The 22,545-nt window shown below is 34.5% G+C and overlaps 1 protein-coding gene across 4 annotated transcripts in view; it reads left to right on the plus strand.

The window, feature by feature from the left end:
* LOC129726100 (putative 1-phosphatidylinositol 3-phosphate 5-kinase) overlaps positions 1 to 22,545 on the plus strand; it is a 287,136-nt gene that overhangs the window by 181,861 nt on the left and 82,730 nt on the right. For 3 of the 4 annotated variants that reach the window (XM_055682741.1, XM_055682740.1, XM_055682742.1), the window contains 2 exons: positions 2,343 to 3,077; positions 3,134 to 3,898. The exons of the other annotated variant lie outside the window; for it this stretch is intronic. In XM_055682741.1, the coding sequence (XP_055538716.1) occupies positions 2,343 to 3,077; positions 3,134 to 3,898 (1,500 nt within the window). The remainder of the gene's footprint in view (positions 1 to 2,342; positions 3,078 to 3,133; positions 3,899 to 22,545) is intronic. 4 annotated transcript variants of the gene reach the window in all.

Below are 22,545 nucleotides of genomic sequence, written 5' to 3' on the forward strand. Positions count from 1 at the left end.
CGAAATGGCGTTGTTAAATAGCTTGCGTATGACTTCCAGAGAAAAAACACGTCTGCTTTCTTTGAAAGTTGAGCGCTAACTGACAAAAATCGTTGCAATCCTCAATTGTTACGATAAGCTCTCTTTATAGCCAATAAGTTAGCAATTAAGTTAGTTGTAAGTTTACTTCCCCTTTTCTGACAAGTAGGTTTAAATCCCTACGAATGATAAGTCCTAATTGCGAAAGCAAACAAATCCTAACAATTAAAATTACAAAATTTCTAACAGTGTTGAGAAGTCACCATTTGTGATTGGACATACTCATTATTTACTAATATTTATCATAAATACTTAAGCTACTAATAAATCCCCCCCTAAAAAAAAGAAGAATTTACCAGAAAAATGATGTGGCAAAATATTTTCATTTCGAATTTTCAATTTGATGCTTACAGATTATATGATATCTGCGTAAGTAGGAAAAAGCCGGAGTGTTATTTACCCGGATTATTAATTCTGTGCATCGAGCGCCAACACTTAACGACAAAATTTATCAAAAACAATATTTTTCAAACGGGTCGCAAATGTCAATCCGTACGTTACCGGATGAGCTATTAGCAAGAATGTGTTCGTGATGATATGAAATTCCATTCCCCCGAAGCTTATATGATCGGATTCCGCGAGATTTGATATCTTTTCCAATATTGAAAATGCTCAAAAATACATAAAAATCACTCATTTCCAAAACTTAAAGAATAGTTATAATTTTTAATTTCGGAATTTCTATCAACCGGTTTATTAGCATTGAACATAAAGAACTCATTTGCTGCAAAATAATGATAAATTGTCATTTTGTTGACGCCTGGCACAAGCTGTTACTATCAATGGTTCGATTCCCAAAATAATGCTTGAAAATTTGTCAATGTTTACAGCACTCCCAGCCTATGTAAACACCGTATAATGTTAATCGAGTGATGGCATCTTGTGAAGCATTTATTTAAGTTGCTGAAAAAAATATAGTGACACCAAAACGCTTAAATTTTTTTTTCTTATTTTGGCCAGCTTTTTGTTCTAGGTACTCCTCTGTGCGATGGTGCGATCATCAGCGTTCTGTAGCACGAATTTCATACTGAAGATTATGGAATCGGTTCTTTTCAGAACAATAGATGCTTATGAGAATTTTCGCAACTACTACTGGTGTAAAATTTTCATGTATTCCTGCATCGTTAGTTTTACAATAACAACCATCAAATATAAACGGTAGTGTTGCCTATGAACAGTTTATCGCAGCATATAATATATACATTTAGTCCTACGTCACCATTTCATACAACCCCTAAGGCTGTATAAGAAAAAAAAGCAAAGCCTTGGTGCTACATTTCGATTCGGAACTTGACCTTCTGTTTACTATACACAGACTTCGCAGCCAACCGTTAAGTGTACAAGACAATTGCGGGGCTAGCGCTACGATCCTACTGACACTAACAGTCTCTCCCGGGTCAGGACTCGAACCTATGACCACTGGCTTGTTAGACCAGCATCGTACCTCGAGATCAGCTTGGGAGGCTAGGGCTGTATACCTTGTAGTATTTTTCGATATCGACGGTTTCATTTCACTCCCTTGTGCATTTTTTTTATCGATCGAAAAAGTGAAACTTTAACTGCTTTTAGGCACGTATTTCCAAGGTCCAATTGAGCATGAATTTTGCATGTAGGTTATTTTCGGGATTAGGTACGAAACTTTTGAGCAGGGAAATGTAAAGGTCAATTTTTGCTCATACAAGTCATTGCCAAGCTAGTCTTTATGGTTAAAGTAACTACTCTTAACTGATTGTAGCCAAACTTGTGACAGAGATCATATTTCCATGTCAACTTTCAAACTCAAAAAGATAAAACTTAAGATAGAAAAGGTATTAATGATTACAAATATTTCTAGCGTCAAATCAACAATTGTGTTTTACAATTGGTTCAAAACGTCTTTTGATCTAGACGTAAAATATGCAATTTAATATCTCACATAAGGAAAAAAATTCTGAATGTTTCAACTGTACTATTGTATATCAAACTGTTGTTAAGTGTACTCATATAAGAAAATGAGGAGTGCTGGCTGCTTAGTTAGCATTTATGATCACTACAATACGCCAACAGTACACTGAGCTTTATAAAAAAGTTCAGTTACCACTTCACATTGTTTGTTATATGCACTAAGATAACACACTAGGGATTCATTTCCTTTTCTTTTTCATGAATCGCGCTGCATAATTATTAATAGTGAAACAATCTCACTTCAAATTTGTGTAACTTTTTTTTTCATTTAACTAAATAAAATGAACAGGTCCTAAATATTTGTTTTTTTTTCTTCTCAGATATGACGCCATCAAGCGCCCAAGCTGGTACACAGCTTTGTTCTAATTATCGTGATACCGATGTGGATAGCTCATTTTTATATTCATCAGGGGCGAAACCACTCTTAGAAGCATTTTGTGAACATGAAGAACTTCTACTTAATCAATTACTGCGAAATGAGTGCCTTGACACAACATGGGCAAAAACGTTAATTCCCATTGCAGCTAGAGTGACAAATACTATTCGTCCACAAATAAGCGGATTGGTTGATACAATGGATATTCGAAATCATGTTTTTTTCAAAAAAGTACCAGGAGGTCAGCGTCACGATTGCAAAATAATTGGAGGAGTAGTTTTCTCCAAAAACGTTGTTCATAGACAAATGCTGTCTTGCGTAGATAAACCTAGAATTTTGCTATTGCAATGTGCAATTGCTTATCAGCGCATTGAGGGAAAATTTGTCAGTTTCGATACATTGATGCTGCAAGAGAGAGATTATTTAAAAAACAAAATCACAAAGATTCTTAGTCTTGGGCCAAACATAATTTTGGTACATAAAAATGTAGCAGGTATTGCTCAGGACATGCTTCGTAACAATGGAGTCACTGTCGTACTAGATGTCAAACTATGCGTTATGGAGAGAATCGCTCGATGCTTGGAATGCGATATATTAACATCTATTGATTCCAATGTTGGACAGCCTAAGCTCGGTACTTGTGATACATTCCACATTCAAACGTTTTCTGATGAACAAGGTAAATACTGTTATGATAGGTTAACTTTTTTTTACTAAAATCAAAGTGATTTTTAGGAAATTGCAAATCATTGATGTGCTTTGAAAAATCGCACAGTCCGCGTGGTTGCTGTGTTTTATTACGAGGAGGTAGTAGAAGTGAATTGGTTAAGATTAAAAAAGTGATATCGCTTTTACTTTTTGCACGATATAATTGGCGTTTAGAGTTATCATATCTATGTGATGTATACGCCAGACCACCATCTCCTCGACCCAATTTTTTTGACACTGAAGAAGCGTGTACAACTGATGAATGTAGTGGTCCTCTCAAAAATCTTATGCATGGCGTTTCAAATATAAGAAAGGAAGAAGACGTAACGAGAAAAACAAATGTTAACTTCGAGAGCGTGGGAGATTTCTCAGATCCTTTAAGAGCCATTGATCTATCACAAAACATACTCGATTCGGAGAATTCGCTCGATCTGATGGTGGACACTACAATTGATAATCGATTTAAAACGGCACTCAGTAGCACAATTCTTTCAATAAGCCCATTTATGAACATTCCATTACCCTATTTAGAAACAGTGAGTGGCCAAAAATGCGCTTTGCGGTCCCGCTTTCCGTCGGAACTTTTTTATTCTAAGTATTTGAGCGATCGGATGCCTGATAAACTTGTTTTACTAGACATACCCATGAAACAACAGGAAGAACTGGTGAAACTACTACCCATTCACGAATTCATATCACATAAAATTAGATCCGCCGTAGACAGCAGGGAAATTCAAGTTATGCTTGCTGACTACCGGGCTTCTGGAGGGCGATATTTTAAACAAGCTACAAGTGAGTATTATTTATCAGTTACTTTTAGGTTTTACAAATGGCTTGCTATGCGCGATAGCATAGTTCTCATATGTGCCTTATATCTTTATACGTGTGTACAGCTTTATGAATTAATTTATTTGCTCATTTTTCTGAATAGGGTATATTGTCACGCTGTTACAATTTATTTGTGTCATAATTTTGTGAAAAATGAATTGTAAAAAGTGTATTTCATCGAATTTGGAGCAGGAATAATGTATTATTTGAGCAGTTGACAAAGAAGATATACTAAAAAAAGTTTGATGTTCATATAACGTCGATGCCCAAAAAATAATAATAATCTAGTGGTTCCACAGTTCACATAGACATTAGAGTATGCTAGAATAGCCAGAATTAAATTAAATTTGGCAAAAGTAAAACCACAGACAAACAGACGATGACGATTTCATCGACCAGAAAAATAACGATTATTTTGAAATTTTGCTTAGTGGGCAGTAATGCCGCTAGTGTCGCTATAAGCAAGCGTGCATATTCATTATCAAAGACAAAAACCGTCAGTAAGGCCGCAGGTGTTATTTAAAAAACCTTGAGGAAGCCTTATTGCACTTCAGTTCCCAGGGCTTGTCTTGTCTGTAGCTTAATGTATGAAAAATGCACGCGAGTGTTACTTATTTACGGAACAAAAGGAAATTGAATTATTAACATAATTATTTGGAGTGACATAAGAGACGGATGCAAAAGATTCACCATGTATCACATTAAAGGGCAATAATTATTTATTATAGTCAATCATTAGTGTAAAAAATGTGTACAACTATGAGCCTAATAACACTGTGCTACAAATGAAAAAAAATGCAAGAACTTCTGAAGTGACCTAGTGTAGGTTGTAGGTCTTGTTGAGTGTAATATTCGCTCATACTAGAAATTTTCCAAACACCCCCAAAATCTGAAGTTATGGTCAAAATACGGTTTTTTGGACCTCAGCGCATATAATATTTTTTTCACTCAGTCATTTGTCAATCGATTTTCAATATTAAAGCAGTTTTGGGAAGAGGATAAATAGAGCTTTCAAAATATATACAGGTTTGTTTTGATGTCAATAAAACATGTTAAGTTTTTTGAGTTTATATCTAATTCTATAAACTTTTTCACTCAATTTTTCAATTTAATTTCAAATTTGCCGTCTATTTTTGTAACAAACATACCACAAATCCACTATAATTTCGAAAGTATATCCAATTCCGAATCAAATGAAAGCAGTTTTGTGGAAATCGGTTTATATTTGGCTAAGTTATATATTTTTTAAGAAAACCAGAATTTTTGATCAATTAAAGAAATAGTTATCGGTTTCCGTTATACTCTACTAAATTTTTTGGAAACAAATATTGAAATTCAGTCCGCAAATATATATTTCGACTGTGACATACAGTCTTCCTCAGTGCTTATGTGGACTGGTAAAGAGCAAAGCGTAAATCCTGTTTTTTTATTTGTAGTAGGTAAAAATGAAAATTTAGCACCCTTAATTGGAGTTAGGTAGGGAATTATGCGGTCGATTGTTTACCGTACCATGTCTGGGGTTTTTGGGGAGCAGATTGAATAGCCATGAGGGGTGGTTACCTGCGTCTTTATTGAGAAGCGTGCATGAGTGTTGTTTATAAATTTCTAAACTTTCAGCTACATCTAATTTCCACAAATTATTAACGGGGCGGAGAAGGTGAATGTTATCCGAAGTTAGTGGATGTTCCTCGTTAAAAATATGTTCAGCCACTTTTGATTTGAAAAGGCGTGGTGGGGCATTTGTTGAAACTTTACTTGCTTTGGTCACTTCTGCGAAATGTTCTTAGAAACGTATCCCTAGGTTACGTTTAGTTTGTCCAATGTAAACCATGTCACAGTGACTGCATGCAATTTTATAAATTCCAGCTTTGTTCAGGGTATCAATAGGGTCTTTGGTAGACCCTAATTTTGTTTTGAGTTGGGTATTTCTACTAGTGTAGACAATATCCATCCCAAATTTTCTAAATTTTGAACGAAGTGGACGTGTCAAGTTAACGTCATATTCAACGGCTACCCTTTTCAGATCTTCTGTTATTGGGGTGAGTGTTGTAAAAGATTTCCGAATTTGAGCACGTTTCTTTTTATCAACAATGGCTTGAATGATACTTTCATTGTAGCCATTAAGTTTAGCAATTTCGAAAATATATTCCAGTTCCTTTTGCTTGGCTACTTCACTTAGAGGTAAAGTTTCCATGCGGTGGATCATATGATGGAAGGATGCCATTTTATGCTGGAAGGGATGGTTTGAAGTGTTAGGTATTACCCGTTTTGTATTCGTGGGTTTCCGATAAATTTCAAATTCCAAGTCCGTAGACTTTCTGACTACAACGACGTCCAAGAAAGGGAGTCTGTTGTTAAGTTCTTTTTCAATTGTGAAGTTTATATTTTTATGGGTATTTTTAAGGAATATGAAAAAAGTTTCAAGATCCGCACTTTTCAAAATACAAAAAATATCATCCACATACCTCCACCATCGAATCGGTAAGATGTTCCTCTTCTCTAATGTACTTTCTATATTTGCCATGAAGAGCTCACATGGTACGGTAAACAATCGACCGCATAATTTCCTACCTAACTCCAATTAATGGTGCTAAATTTCCATTTTTACCTACTACAAATAAAAGAACAGGATTTACGCTTTGCTCTTTACCAGTCCACATAAGCACTGAGGAAGACTGTATGTCACAGTCGAAATATATATTTGTTCTATTTTTCGCCTTTCCAAAACAGCCAAAATATAAAAAAATTGTTGAAAAATACCTGAATTGAACATAAAAATATGAGCTAAGGTGAAAAACAGGGTTTTGACCATAAAAAATAATTTTTGGGTTATATGAAAAACTTCAAGTAAACGCGCAAGTAACATTTGACTAAAGCTACAACCCACACTAAGTCACATCAAAAGTTCTTGCATTTTTCCATCATTTATAGCTCCGTGAAATAATTGCGCGATAGAAGCCAAAAATTCTCGTTTTCTTAAAAAATATATAACTTAGCCAAATATCAACCGATTTTTACAAAACTACTCTCAATTGATTTGGAATTGAATAAACTTTCAAAATTAAAGTATATTTGTGGTATGTTTCTCACAAAAACAGACGGCAAATTGACAATTAAATTGAAAAATTGCGTGAAAAAGTCTAAAAAATTAGATTTAAGCTCAAATAACTCAACATGTTTTATTGATATTAGAACAAACCTGTATATATTTTGAAAACTCTATTTGTCCTCTTTTTAAATTTCAATATTTATTTCCAAAAAATTTAGTAGAGTATAACGGAAACCGATAGCTATTTCTTTGTTTGATCTCAATCACTCTGCTAAGACGCTCGTTATAGATTTTCTAGTTTTTTCAGAATTTTTGGTTTTTATCGCACATTTATTTCACGGTGCTACAAATGATGAAAAAATGCAAGAACTTTTGATGTGACTCAGTTTGGGTTGTAGCTTTAGTCAAATGTTACTTGCGCATTTACTTGAAGTTTTTCAAATACCCCGAAAATTATAAGTTATGTTCAAAACCCTGCTTTTACCTTAGCTCACATTTTTATGTTCAATACGGTTATTTTTCAACCGATTTTTTATATTTTGGCTGTTTTGGAAAGGTGAAAAATAGAGCATTTGAAACAAATAAATATGCCTTAAAAGTTTACCTATATGTGATGAATAGTTTTAAAATAAATAAGATGGTTTATGTTATTTTCAAATTTTTCCAAATTTATTCGCATTTTTGCACACATTTTTGTAATGATGGAGCTTCAATTGCTGTAAAATTTGGGAAGTATTTTTAGTACCAAACGAAAACAATAGGTGTTGTTAATGAAAATCTGTTGTAATTTGCTGAGAAATGATTTGATGAAATCTAAGTATATGGTGGAAAACATCAAGTCATATCTCAGCCAAATTATAACAGATTTTCATGACCAACACTTACCTTTTTCGTTTGGCACTAAATGTACTTTTCAAATTCAACAGCAATCAAAGCTCGTTATTTACAAAAAATGTATGAAAAATTGCGAATAAATTAGGAAAAATTTAAAAATAACATAAACTATTTTATTTATTTTAAAACTATTTATCACATATAGGTAAAATTTGAAAAAAAAATAAATCATCTTATTTTATTGAATATAAATCATCTTATTTTATTTAAAACTATTCATCACATATAGGTAAACTCTTTAGACATATTTATTTGTTTCAAGAGTTCTATTTTTCGCCTTTCCAAAACAGCCAAAATATAAAAAAATTGTTGAAAAATACCTGAATTGAACATAAAAATATGAGCTAAGGTGAAAAACAGGGTTTTGACCATAAAAAATAATTTTTGGGTTATATGAAAAACTTCAAGTAAACGCGCAAGTAACATTTGACTAAAGCTACAACCCACACTAAGTCACATCAAAAGTTCTTGCATTTTTCCATCATTTATAGCTCCGTGAAATAATTGCGCGATAGAAGCCAAAAATTCTCGTTTTCTTAAAAAATATATAACTTAGCCAAATATCAACCGATTTTTACAAAACTACTCTCAATTGATTTGGAATTGAATAAACTTTCAAAATTAAAGTATATTTGTGGTATGTTTCTCACAAAAACAGACGGCAAATTGACAATTAAATTGAAAAATTGCGTGAAAAAGTCTAAGAAATTAGATTTAAGCTCAAATAACTCAACATGTTTTATTGATATTAGAACAAACCTGTATATATTTTGAAAACTCTATTTGTCCTCTTTTTAAAACTGCTTCAATATTGAAAATCGGTTGACAAATCACTGAGTCAAAAAATATTATATGCGCTGAGGTCCAAAAAACCGTATTTTGACCATAACTTCAGATTTTGGGGGTGTTTGGAAAATTTCTAGTATGAGCGAATGTTACACTCAACAAGATTTACAACCTACACTAGGTCACTTCAGAAGTTCTAAATCGCTGTAGCAAAGTGTAATCAATCCAATTCAAAATTTTGAGAAATAACATAACAAAGATACTCATTCTATGCCAAACACGCTTCAGCATCAATTGTATTTCGAGATCGAATTGATCCGCATTGAAGGTCACGCGTTTTTGTGCAACTGTGTCGCTTTGTAGCTCCCTGTCAGACGATTTGATTGTAAGTGCTCTCGTACTGGTACGCTAGTTTTAGTGCGATGTATATAGATTCCCCATCTTCCGCACCCCATCCCAGAACCCTCCCGACCTCACTGCATCCCGAATTCCTCATACATGCAATGTATTCAGTGTGGGGAGAATCGGCATGTGCTCACAACATATGCTGTGTATATACAGCGCAGCCGATAAAATAAAGCGGTCTCTTGAAGAGAGTTCAAAGCGTTCTTACGCTAACATGCTGAAGAAGACATCTACTGCCTCTCCCATATCATCAAACCGCTTCGATCTGCTGTCCTCTGATGAAACCAATACTGACGATTCGCCAGTGGGAAAATATTTCATCTCCTAAACTTTCCCGAAAAGGTCCTAAGATTTCCCAAAGTGGAATGAATGGTACAAACAAACCTAAAAGTACTGCGGAAGAACCGAAGCAAACTCCTCCTGGGCTTGGAAATTTCAAGCCCCAGAAGGAGTTCCCAGCCTTTGCAGGAACATCTAAAACTCTAGTTGTTCCTCTTGTGCATCAAGTTGATGAATCAAATACTGGGTTGGTGAAATTCTCAGATATTGTGGAGTGGATTTTTGGAACTTTGGAACGGGCGATGCCGTGTGGCATCACCTGGCATCTAAACTTTAATTAGAGCTACAACTACACTTGAAATTTTGAACAATGAAACTCTATTTCATACGGTTAGAGAACAAATCGATTTTCAATATGCAATACAGTTGGCGTGGCTTGGGGTTCCCCTTCTAATGATAACCGCTCCTCTTTGATCTCTAATTTTTGCGATGACTTCGACATGACAATCTTGAACAACGGTGAAATGAATCGAGTCCCGAAACCTCCATCGCGCCCAAGTGCTTTGGATCTATCTTTATGTTCGTCGTCGCTACGATTGGATGGCACATGGAAGGTAATCCTCGATCCCCCCTGTAGCAACCATTTGCCTATTCTTATTTCAATTACTACCGGGCCAACTCACATGGGACCAGCTGATGTTCCGTATGACTTCATACGGAATATTGACTAGAAGTTATACGAGGAAATGGTTTCAGAAGCTTTTAAGTCGATTCAACATTTTCCACCACTCGAAGAATACAATATCTTCGCGGACTTGATTGTCGATGCTGCATTGCAAGCCCAGACGAAGAAATATCCTGGTGTAACGCTCAAAGAATGGCCTGCTACTCCGTGGTGGGACAAAGACTGCTTTGATGTTTGCACGTAAAGTTCCGACGCGTTTAAGGCCTTTCAGAAGAAAAGTATATCTGGCGACTATGTACGGCATTCAGAGCTTGATACCAAGTTCGTAAACGAAACGAAGAAGGAAACGAGGGAGAGCACTCTCTGGAACACAGCCGAAATAATGCGTAATCGTATAACAGTCAACGAGAGCGAATAGTCTTCAAGTCGGTGAATATTTGATTTTGCCAGTAAAGTATGTCCGAACTCTCCTCCTGCGCGAAACATTGTTCACGGTGCGGCTCCGGACCTCGACGCGATAGAATCATCTTTTTCGATGGCAGAATTTTCAGTTGCCCTCCTGTCCTGCAACAATAACGCACCTGGGATAGATAGAATCAAATTCAACTTGTTGAAGAATCTACCCGGCACTGCCAAGAGGCGCTTATTGAACTTGTTCAATAAGTTCCTAGAGTAAAGCAGTGTACCGCATGATTGGAGGCAAGTGGAGGTGATTCCCATCCGGGAAACTAGCTTCTGATCACAACTCTTAAAGGCCGATTGCAATGCTATCCTGCATCCGGAAATTGATGAAAAAAAGATACTCCGCCGCCTAGACTATTGGGTCGAATCAAATGGTCTCAATTTAACATCCGTCGTGCCATAGGGATGATTGATTGTCTTGCGTTGATATCAATGTTCAGGTTTTGGTACACAAGTATCTTGGTATCTGGTTAAACTCGAAAGGCGCCTGGGGTTGCCATGTTAGGTATTTGATAAAATAATGTCAGCAAAAAGTAAATTTGCTTCGCACAATAACCAGGTCATGGCAGGGAGCCCACCCAGGAGATCTTTTAAGGCTTTCCAAACACCGATATTGTCTGTGACTGAACACGGGTGTTTCTGCTTTCGTAGCAAACACACATTTGATCAAACTGAAGCGCATGCGATATCGTTATTAGCGTATCGCCTTAGGTTTCATGCAGTCGACCCATACGATGAATTTGGAAGTCTTAGCTGGGGTTCTTCCGTTGAAGGGCCGCTTCTGGAGTCTATCTTCACTTTTCTTATCAAATGTGAGGCTTTAAATCGCTCGTTGTAGTGTTCGACATCAGAACGGGTATTGCAAGTCTTTGTACATAAAAAATCCCTAGCAAGTTTGTAACCGTTGTTACATACTGTCCTTAGCATTTTTTAAAATGTGCTGTACACGGTGCCCCGCTGGACCATTATTATAAAAAAAATGTCCATCAAATCCAAGTATGAGGGTCAATTCTTGAGGTCATTTTACACCTCTGGTGATTATTTTAAAAAAATCTACCTACCGGATCTCGAGAAATCTCGATTTTAGGATGTTACTTAATAAATTTCAAAATAATCCGTATTCGATTCATGCGATATCATCGAAATTCATCCAAAAACTTGCCCAAATCATTTTATGCCAAAATATACTTGTTGGGGTTGCTACAATTATGATAATTCACCACTGACTTAACTCTCCAAATTGACTTAAGTGTGTTATTTGTATGGCTTAGTGGCTTTAGTTCAATTTAAATGTTACGTTCTGTGAATTGAATGAGGAAAAAATAATTTAAACTTGTTGTGTTTCATACAAACCCACACACAAACACGCACTCACATACACACACAAATATTCACACACGTATACATATATATTACACACAAATTTTGAAAACAATGTATTATATTTTCCTAATTAGAAAGAGTGATTTAAAAAAATATGTACACAAAAAGAGAATTTAGCCTCCTATTCCTAGCTTGTGTATCGAATAGTCCGATTTTTTTAAACAATTGCATTTCGCACGGAGTAAAACCAATTGGTACGCAATTTTTAATATTTCTCGAATGTTTCAGAACAAAAAAGTTTCTTGTATTTATTTTAGAACAAGAAAGTCGAATCAACAAAAAAGTAGGTACATTTTGGACATATTGGCTTTAACGTCAACCATGCAAGAAAGGCAGTATAGGCTAACACGTCTGATTACTGTTATACTCAATCAAGGCATTTTTTTGTGAGATTTTGACCACTTCGACCATTATTTTGATCTTTTGTGGTAATCAAGGCACTTAATAAGCGATCGTTGTAAATCTGGAGTTTTGTTCAGATGCCAAATCACGTTGAAATGAACAGGCTCGGAAGCTTGTTCATTGTGATGGCCAAGACCTCTTCCAGTGTCTCTGCAGAACTCTGGTACAGGGTACTTACTTAGCCCTGGAAAGATAATCTTATTTTGACGTGAAATTGATGCATAAATTTAAATCATTTAAAATGCAAGTTTTTGTTTAAAATTTAATATTGAGTGATCATTTTGTTGGTAACACATCGTTACGAGAATTCAATTTTTTGAAAAACGTGAACATACTCGCACTATTTGAAAACGAAGAGGGTAATGTCACTAAAGCGAGGAGTCAAATTGACGCAGTTTATCTTTCTAGGGTTAGTGATGTGGTATTTTCAAAAGAACGGAAGTTGTAGCTTTTCTCAGCTGCTGGCAAAATCAGAAATTGTCTCTTTGAACCCATGCTCGAGACAAAAAGAAAACCATTTATTATACACTGTTCTTTCACTAATCGCACTAATAATTAAAAATTTGATAAAGTAGTAGAAGTCAAAAAATTAGCAGCGCTTGTCTTTCTAATAGAGAAAATATAATACATAATTTTTCAAAATTTGTGTGTTTGTGTGTGTGGATTTGTAATAAAACACAATGATTCATTTTTCCACATTCAATTCACAGAGAGTAACATTTAAATTAAACTAGAGCTACTAAGCCATATAATAACATACTTAAGTCGATTTGGAGAGTTAAGCCAGTGGTGAATTATCATAATTGTAACAACACCAACAAGTATATTTTGGTATAAAATGATTTGGGCAAGTTTTTGGATAAATTTCGATGATATTGCATGAATCGAATAAGAATTATTTTGAAATTTATTAACTAACACACTAAAATTGAGATTTCTCGAGATCCAGTCGGTGGATTTTTTTTTAAATTTAACTAGAGGTGTAAAATGACCTCATGAATTGACCCTTATACTTGGATTTGATGGACAATTTTTTTCATAATAATGGTCCACCGGGGCACCGTGCTGTATGTATATCATAGCTACAGTGTTTCTAATTTATTTCAATGTAATTTGTTAGTAGGATTAGTAGATAAAAATATAATTATTTCTGTTTTTTACAAGGGGGAGATGTTTTGTGATTATTCAATTATTTACTAATATTTACTCAGAATTTATATTGTGTATTGCCACAAACGCTGACATATCAACACTATTGCATATATTTAAATTTTTATTTCATTTTAATTGCTTCCGCAGTTAAGTGAATATAATTGTAGAAAATTGTAAACCTACTTGGCAAGAAAAAAAAAAAATTTTCAATTAAACTTTCGCCTAATATTACACCTATCTTACTTAGCTTAGCTTAGCTCTGACTGTACATATCAATGGTTGCTACTCCGTGATGGGTCCGAGCCATTCAAGATGCACAATGAAGCAACTGAAGAAACGACTGGGAGTGGCCATTCCTCCTTACTGTGCATCATTCAATGACCCGATGTTTTATAGACCAATAACGGCGCCGGCCACGTCCTTACAGTCAGTTGGGGATATCGTCAGTTTTGTGCAACAACGGCACATTTCAAAATTTTTTATTTTGGATTTTGATGTCAATCGATGCCAAACGCGACTTAGTTTTATCTGACAAAAACTTGTTTCAAAATTAACAAAATATCTAGAGTTATAAGTAGATTTGTTTTTGCGATTCACATCAAAAATATACTTCAAAAGATAGTAGAAAAGTGATTTAAACTCATACAACTTGCTCATTATATGTATATAACAGACTCAAATAGGTTGAATGAGTATGGAAAGTTTAAAAATTTGAGGTTTTCGTGAAAAGGAAAAATGATTGTAAACGAAAAATTTCGAACCCGTTTCTCTCGAAACTATAAATTTCTTGTTGTGCCAGCGCCGCACGAAACCTACTAAAGGGAAGGATTTTTTTTTATTCTCGCTTGTTTTCCGTCGGTCTAGTTCCGTCACTGTTGTTGTTGCCATCACCGACACCCGGGAGGCGACTCCACCAGGACCCTAACTCACGACCCGTTGATTACGGGCCGGCGCCAACGGCTTTACTTCCTCATGCGATGGAAGACGTGATCCCGGAGATTTATTGCCTCAGAAAATCTCCCGGTATCGGCTAGGATTGAATCTAGGCCAGTTTGGTTGGTTGTGAGTGGATCACGCCACCTCACAACCATCGATACCTATGTCGGCGGTGGGATTCGAACCCAGGCGTCGAGCGTGGTTGGCGGAGATGTTACCAACCACGCTAGGCCCCCGCCTTATTGGGAAGGAATGATAGAATGCAGTCTTTGCTTTGTTAGAGACCGAGTATACCTCTGCATCCCTACAAAGACCACGGATGGGAGTTTTGTTAGTAGGGTGGGTTTCCGATCAGGATTCACTTGATAAGTGATATGACCATAATTCATTTAATTAATTATAACAATATAATAATAATCATTTACCTGTAAGGTGAGTTGAATAAAAATGTATTAAAATACAATAAGAAAATCAAGAATATGTAAATAAGATTTTGGTTGACTTCCTTTCAAAGCTGAAACTTTCAAATTTTTAACGTACAACATGCAAATAGGAAAACATCCGAAAAACAAATGGAGAGTGTGCGTTATGGTTTGCTTAAATATAATAAATGAATTCATATGAAACTAGTTTATGTCGATAGTGGTTTCTCTGCTGCTTTCTGCGGCTAAAAGAATATATATTGAAATCGGAATATATATAGTTTGCTTGTCTTTCAGTCACGCGCACGATAAACGAAAGTTACTCAAGTTGCCTATTTCCCAAGCAAACTCTGAACCTGAGGTGCACTAAAGTTTGTTATTTTTTTTAGTGTAGCAACGCAAACACTCCTGTTCTGACTACAAGTTACCTTTGCTTTCAGTCCTCCACTCACCTCCTCTCGCCTGGTATGCAGAAAGTCGCAAAGAAATCAAAGCTAACTGCGTCTTAACTAATATTCGGCACACGTGTTAAATTAGCACATGGCTATAGGTTCTGATGCAGGTGTATCGACAAAAACCGCCAAAAATGTAATAAAGGGCGGGAGGCAGTTTTAAGATGTAAGAAAGACATAGTATCAAAGATATCAAGCATGTAATGGAAATCTAAAGTTACCTCAACCACTGTCAGTTGATTATGAACGTTACTTTATAGTTACATGCCCAATAAGTGAAATAGTCAAGAACATGATGGGGATTATAAACCTTTTGCTCGAGAAAATAAGCAGTTTGGAGTTTTTTAGGTGTGTAGTGTAAGTGTATTTATAAAAATTGAAGAAAACCGGGTGTAACTCGGCAAAGCTATTTTATGCAAAACACCATAGGGACCATCCACATACCACGTGGGTAGCTTTGGGGGGGGGGGGGGTTGGCTAATGTCCACGGTTCATACAATTTTTTTAGAATTTATATGGACAGTTGTCCACGGAGGGGGAGGGGGGGGGTCAAAATCGGTAAAGATCTGTCCACGTGGTATGTGGATGGACTCATATCGAGTTTCAAGTTAAGCTAATGGCGCGTGACAAGCCGCACTTGAAATCTATCCAACTTTCTTTCTCAAAGCTCTAACAAAATTTACAAAAATGTTCTCAAGAAGTTTTAAATAAAGATAGAGCAATATGATTTTTCTTTTCCATATTTTCAAAAATAGGAAAGTAATTTAACCTACACAAGGCATACTGCACATATTGTACCCCAAATTAATTTTTTAAATATACTACGACGTTCAAGATGTATGAAGAAAAGGATAATTTTTTTTGCTTATACGTAAAAATTTTAGCTGTTACAAAAAAATTTAGAGTATAAGATAAACCCATTCCCGACGGGTGACATTTAAACTTTGATTCAAGTTCTATAATTATATTAGAAAATTTTCACGATGAAATTATTCAGTAAGGTTAGAGAACAGATTGATCTTCAATATGCAATAGAATTTGTGTTAGTTGTGTATATAGTTGATGAGTAATAAGAGTTTGAGGTACATTGTTTAATGTAAAAACTGATTTCTCACCGCCGGGATCAGGTTAAGCTATTGGTCATTATTTTTAAATATTATGTACTATTATGATTTAAGATATTTTTGAATATCGACATGAAATTTTCAAAGTTTCAAACATAGATTTATCTTCTATCCTGCAAATGCGCTACAGTAAGCCAACTGCTTTTTTTATTTTTTATCAAATAAGGCTGATACAAATTTCGAATTCTTTTTATGTCCAAGGTTATCAAACTCAGTAGAGGGGGTGGCAAAAAATAAAAAACACCGAGACAAAAAAAAAGAAATATTTTTGATAAAAGTTTGTGTGCAAGTTATGACGTTTGTAACTTGCACTCAAATAAATGTTGAAAAATAACACTTTATTATTATTATTATCTATTTCGCTTGCCTTTTGACGACACTCTCTCTGTCACTGGACTTGATAATTGCTAAATTAAGCATTAACGCTGTCGGAAAACAAACAAAATGAATAAAACGGTATGAGCTTTTTTTTCTTCCCCTTCCAATATTTAAGATTTTTGAAGGGGGGGGGGGGGGTGACATAAAATGAAAATAAAATTTGTAACGGCCTAGTGTTTGTTTGTTTATGTAGAAGAAGACGAAAACAAAAAGTCGACAAAGGTGGTGGTGATGGGATGAGGATTGTTATGTTGTTACGCAACACTAGAAAAGGTTTCTGCGATGGAACGCAGATGACAGATGTTTCATGCGCGTCATTTATCATGTGTGAAGTTATATCGGGCAATTAGAGAGGGATTTTAACTACCCATCAATGACAGTACTTCGTTATTCCAAGCTTCGCTATTGTTAATAACAGAGACAAACTTTTGCATGTGTGATTATTTGTTTGAGCAATCCAGTATTTTTTCATGAGCAATGTTTTTTGTAAATTGTTTTTTTTTTTTTCAATTACATTCATTTTTAGTTATTTTGTAAGTTTAGTTTGAATAAAACATATGTAACATAAAACAATTGAGAAAATCAACTATTATTCAAGTTATGATATTAAAAAAAATCATTAGAAAACAGTTTTTCGAAAATAATCAAAGACTGGAGAAAAAGTCTTAATATATTGGAGAAAACAGCTTTGTAGATTCGTTTACGAGTAAGCAATCAATCCACGCGTTTCCATGATCTACTGAGCGAAGGATTTATCGCAATTTAGATAATTAATTAAGTTTTAAACCAGCGCTGGCCATCTGCATTGAATTGTCGATAGTATCAAAGTTACATCTTGAACTTCAACTCGACATTCCAAAAAAATAATTCATCATGTTTGATTAAATTCCAAATTTTAATAGTCCAAAATGCAATTGAAAGTGGCTAGCCACTACGGGTCAACTAGTAAGTATATAATTCGTTTAATTAATTATAACAATATAATAATAATCATTTACCTATAAAGCGGGATGATAAAAATGTATTAAAATAAATTAAAAATAAGAATATGTAAATAAGATTTCGGTTGACTTTCTTTTAAAGCTGAAACTTTCAACGTACAACATTTTTAACGTACAACATGCAAAAAAAGTAATGGGAAAATATTCGAACAACAAATGGAGAGTGTGCGTTATGGTTTGCTGAAATAAAATAGATGAATTCATATGAAACCAGCTTATGTCGATAGTGGTTGCTCTGCTGCTTTCTGCGGCTTAAAGAATATATATTGACATAAGTTATTACTATTACATTGCAGTGATTGCTCAGATGTGTTGCTCCCTTCTCCAACCATTCACTACTTAGAGTCATCCGTACAGATAATCCACACATTATATTACATAAGCTCACATAATTTCCAACGCAATTCTAATTTCCTGAAAAAAATCCACACGTTCACCATGAAATTTGTTACGGCCCCAAAAACATACTAGGAAGAGCTTTGATAGCATTCTTCCACAGCTGAAATTACAATGTGCAAGGGTATAATAACAAATGTTACAAAAAAAAAAAAAAAATAGTAAGTGAACTATTATAAGAAAATCCACGAAATGTCAACGGTGGTTGTTGTGCTGCTTTCTGTGGCTGAAGAAATTAATTTAAATAAATTATCAGCATTGGGAAGAAAACTTAACACTATATGGTTCGTACGTAAACCGGCGGCAACGATAGCAAACACAGGCTCATGAATTCATTTTTTCAAATTTTCAGCCATGCTCTTTGGAGACAGATGTCTAAATAATTTTTGTAACCTGCTATACGGCGCAAGAGTTGCCTAATAAATAGAAAAACTGGCAAAGCTTCAAGTAATCTAAATCTAAAATGTAGATACACATATTCGCCAAATCTCAAATCGTCAATGTCCCAAATTTGTTGTCAAATATATATATATATATATATATATATATATATATATATATATATATATATATATATATATATATATATATATATATATATATATATATATATATATATATATATACATATATATATATATATATATATATATATATATATATATATATATTTATATATATATATATATATATATATATATATATATATATATATATATATATATATATATATATATATATACATATATATATATATATATATATATATATATATATATATATATATATATATATATATATATATATATATATATATATATATATATATATATATATATATATATATATATATATATATATATATATATATATATATATATATATATATATATATATATAGACAAGTAAGCATGCTAGCGAGACTCTTCAATTCAAAGCTTGAAACACTTTGGTTTGATTTTCTTCTTCAACTCAAGGAAAAAGAACCTAAACAAATTACAGTGCACATGTAACGTAATGAGCCACGCGCCGCCTCTGGACTTCAAAAGCTAAAAAAATCGGAAAATTAGGGCAAAAGTTCCCGGTTAGCCGGAATATTCACGTAAGAAAACACATGCGCCCCCTCGCCACTAGTACCTATAGCGAAAAAGCACGAAAAGAAACGGGTAATAAACTCGTTCTCACACTTTACACGCACACAGTCGTACCAGCGCATATACACCGACCACCGAACAATTGATCAAAACCTAAATTAATCCACCCAACGGTCAGACTCAGCCTTTCTCATTCAAACTCATTATTTGTAAAAAAAAAAAAGATTTACATGAATGCGTATATCCAGGTTCATTAAGCAGACAGCATGTGAAGTAAAGAGAGCGAAAAATAAGCGAACTGGAAATATGATACAGATTTGGAATAATATACCGCATCCCGACGGGACTTGAACCCGCAATAACCCTGTCTCCGGCATGATGTTTTGACCAATTAAACTACGGGGGACGGTGGTACTGTTCCACAAAAAAATATGAAATTTGACGTAATGTTAGTGCTTAAGAAATAGCGAAATAAAAGAAATGAATCTTAATTTCGAACAATTAAATCACGAGCGATACCGGGAACGTTCAAATAGTACGATACCACATTTGAATCATGTTGAGGCCATATATATTGATCAAAGCAGGTATAGTTTTGAATAGTCTTTGAATTTCTTTTCGTTCCAAAACTTTTGAACCACATATCGAATTGTTATGAAGTTTGTTATTTGTAAGTTTGAGAGATGACTCGTTTGTATGACACTAGTTATGTTCAAATAAGTCGTGTAATCTTTGAGAAAATAGACTTTCGTTGTTTTAACAATTTAATACATAACGGTTGCTTAAGTTCAATTATAATCGAATGAAATGGGAACGTATAGAGCAGCCGAATTATGAAACCACTTGTTTAATCTTAATTCATTAGTTAACCCTTAACTAGCCCGTTTATATGATATCAATTGTGTTCAAATCGGTTGTGTAGTTTCTGAAATAATGATGTCTCGTGATTTTCACTTTCGATACATTACAGACGAAGTTACAGTCCGATTACAGGTAAATTCAATAGGGTGTTATGAGGCAGCTGGACCTCTCATTTGACACTAATTTAGTGAAAATCGGTTCAGCCATCTCTGAGAAAAGTGAGTGAGTTTAAGTAGTCTTATGAATATTTTACTTTTCATAGCTGGATTTCACATTTTTAAACATAACAGGCAAAGTAAAAGTCCGATTGCAAAAAAATCAATAGGGTCTTATGGAGCTACTAGACCTTCCATTTGACACCGATTTTATGAAAATCGATCCAGCCATCTCTGAGAAACATGAGTGAGATTAAATAGTCTCGAGATCACGTTTCCTTCTATAACTTTTGAAACACATGTCCAGTCTTTATGAAATTCGAAAGTTAAGGGTTTTTTAGGTAGCCCGTTCATTTGAAATTAATTTTGTTCAAATCGGTTGCGTAGTTTCTGAAATATTGTTGTTTCGTGATTTTTACATTTTGATACATAACCTCTAAACTAGAAATCCGATTACAATAAAATTTAATAGGGTCTTATGGGGCAAATAGACCTTTCATTTGAAATTAATTTCATTGAAATCGGTCCAGCCATCTCTGAGAAAATCAAGTGAGATTGGGAGAGCGTTACACACACACACATACACACATACACACATACACACATACACACACACATACAGAAAATGCTCAGCTCGTCGAACTGTGTCGATTGATATACGAGATTCGACCCTCTGGAGCACTTTAATACTTTTGGTTTTTGCAGTGATTGCTATACCTTTCTAGGAGAAAGGCAAAAATTGGAAAATTACTGGTAGAATGTTGAATATTATATCAAGTTTCTTAAACGAAAGAACTTTCCGCGTAACGGCAAACGGAACTTTATCAAGTTTGCGGATAGTCGAAAACGGTGTACCTCAAGGACCCATCCTGTCGGTTACGCTCTTCCTCGTAGCAATGCAACCTATTTTTAATAAAATATCACGTGAAATTCATATCGTCAGTTGAATTCAATACTGGCACAACTCAAAATTTTACAGTTTTGAGTTATTGATGGCAAACGATGCCAAATGCTATAAAGTTTCATCTCACAAAGACTCGTTTCAAAATTCACAATATTTTCAGAAATATAAGTAGATGTGCCTTTATTGCACGAATCTAAAATATCCCTAAAAAGACAGAAAAACAAGAAAATGAAAAAAGAAATTTTTGACGCAAATTTTCAAACGCGTTATTCTCGAAACCATGAATTTTAAGTTGTGCCAGTATTGAATTCAACTGACGATATATTACTTTACGCAGATGACGTATTACTGATTGCCAGACATGCCAACCCAGCAAACCAGAAGTCGTATAAGGATGTTAATTCTAAGTCGCTCAAATGTGCACGTCAAGTTTGAAATTACATAAGATGTAACAATAAAATTGTTTATATCGTATAAAATTTGAATCCTATGAAATGCTATATAAGGTTGTATATGAAGCAATTTAGCGTGTCATACAAAATTGTAAAATGCGTCATTCCTCTAAGTCGTATAAAGTTTCAAATGAGGCCATTTAAGATAGCCTGCGTAGTTGTACAAAATCGTAACCAATTTTTTTCTACAATGTACGTATATGGCTTCCATATTTGTACACATAGGCGCGTTTCATGATCTTATATGGTCATTTTGTACCAAATAAGGGTTCACTTAACAGAGTTGAATGCGAGTTATATAAACCAATTTGTTTGCTGGGAACGCAGTAAAAGTTCGACAAATGTTGAGAAACGCAGTTAATGGAATGTCGAGTCATCGAATGGACTAACAACGTGGGTTTTACAATTGCGCCAACTAAATCGAAAATTATCCACATATGCAACATTAAACATCGAAAAAAGGAAAAAGCAATTAAAAATAAACGGGTGCCAATCCCATGTACCTACTCGAAAAATGAAAATTTTAGGAGTAATATTCGATTCGAAACTAAATTTTTTGCAACATTTTGCTTATATCAAACGAAGTTGCATAATTCGCCTGAATATCCTTAGGGTCCTTGGTGCCAAATTAAAGCGAAGCGCACGCTCCACTCTCCAAAAAGTGGGTTCATCTCTTATCACATCTAAATTACTTTTCGGTATCGGAATTACAAGTATGAATCTCGAAAAAATGGACAAAAATTGAGAACAACATATAATGGAATGATTCGTCGTTCCTCCGGAGCATTTAGAACCAGTCCGGTTACATCGGTAATAGCCGAAGCTGGTTGCTTGCCTAGTAGCTCAACTACTTGTAAAAATGAAAAATGCAGAAAATCTCCCAATCGTTGAACGATCAGCCGAATTATTTAGAAGCACTACCGAACATACATTACCTTC

The sequence above is a fragment of the Wyeomyia smithii genome, chromosome 2 (assembly GCF_029784165.1).
Source record: "Wyeomyia smithii strain HCP4-BCI-WySm-NY-G18 chromosome 2, ASM2978416v1, whole genome shotgun sequence".
Classification (NCBI taxonomy): Eukaryota; Metazoa; Arthropoda; class Insecta; order Diptera; family Culicidae; genus Wyeomyia; species Wyeomyia smithii.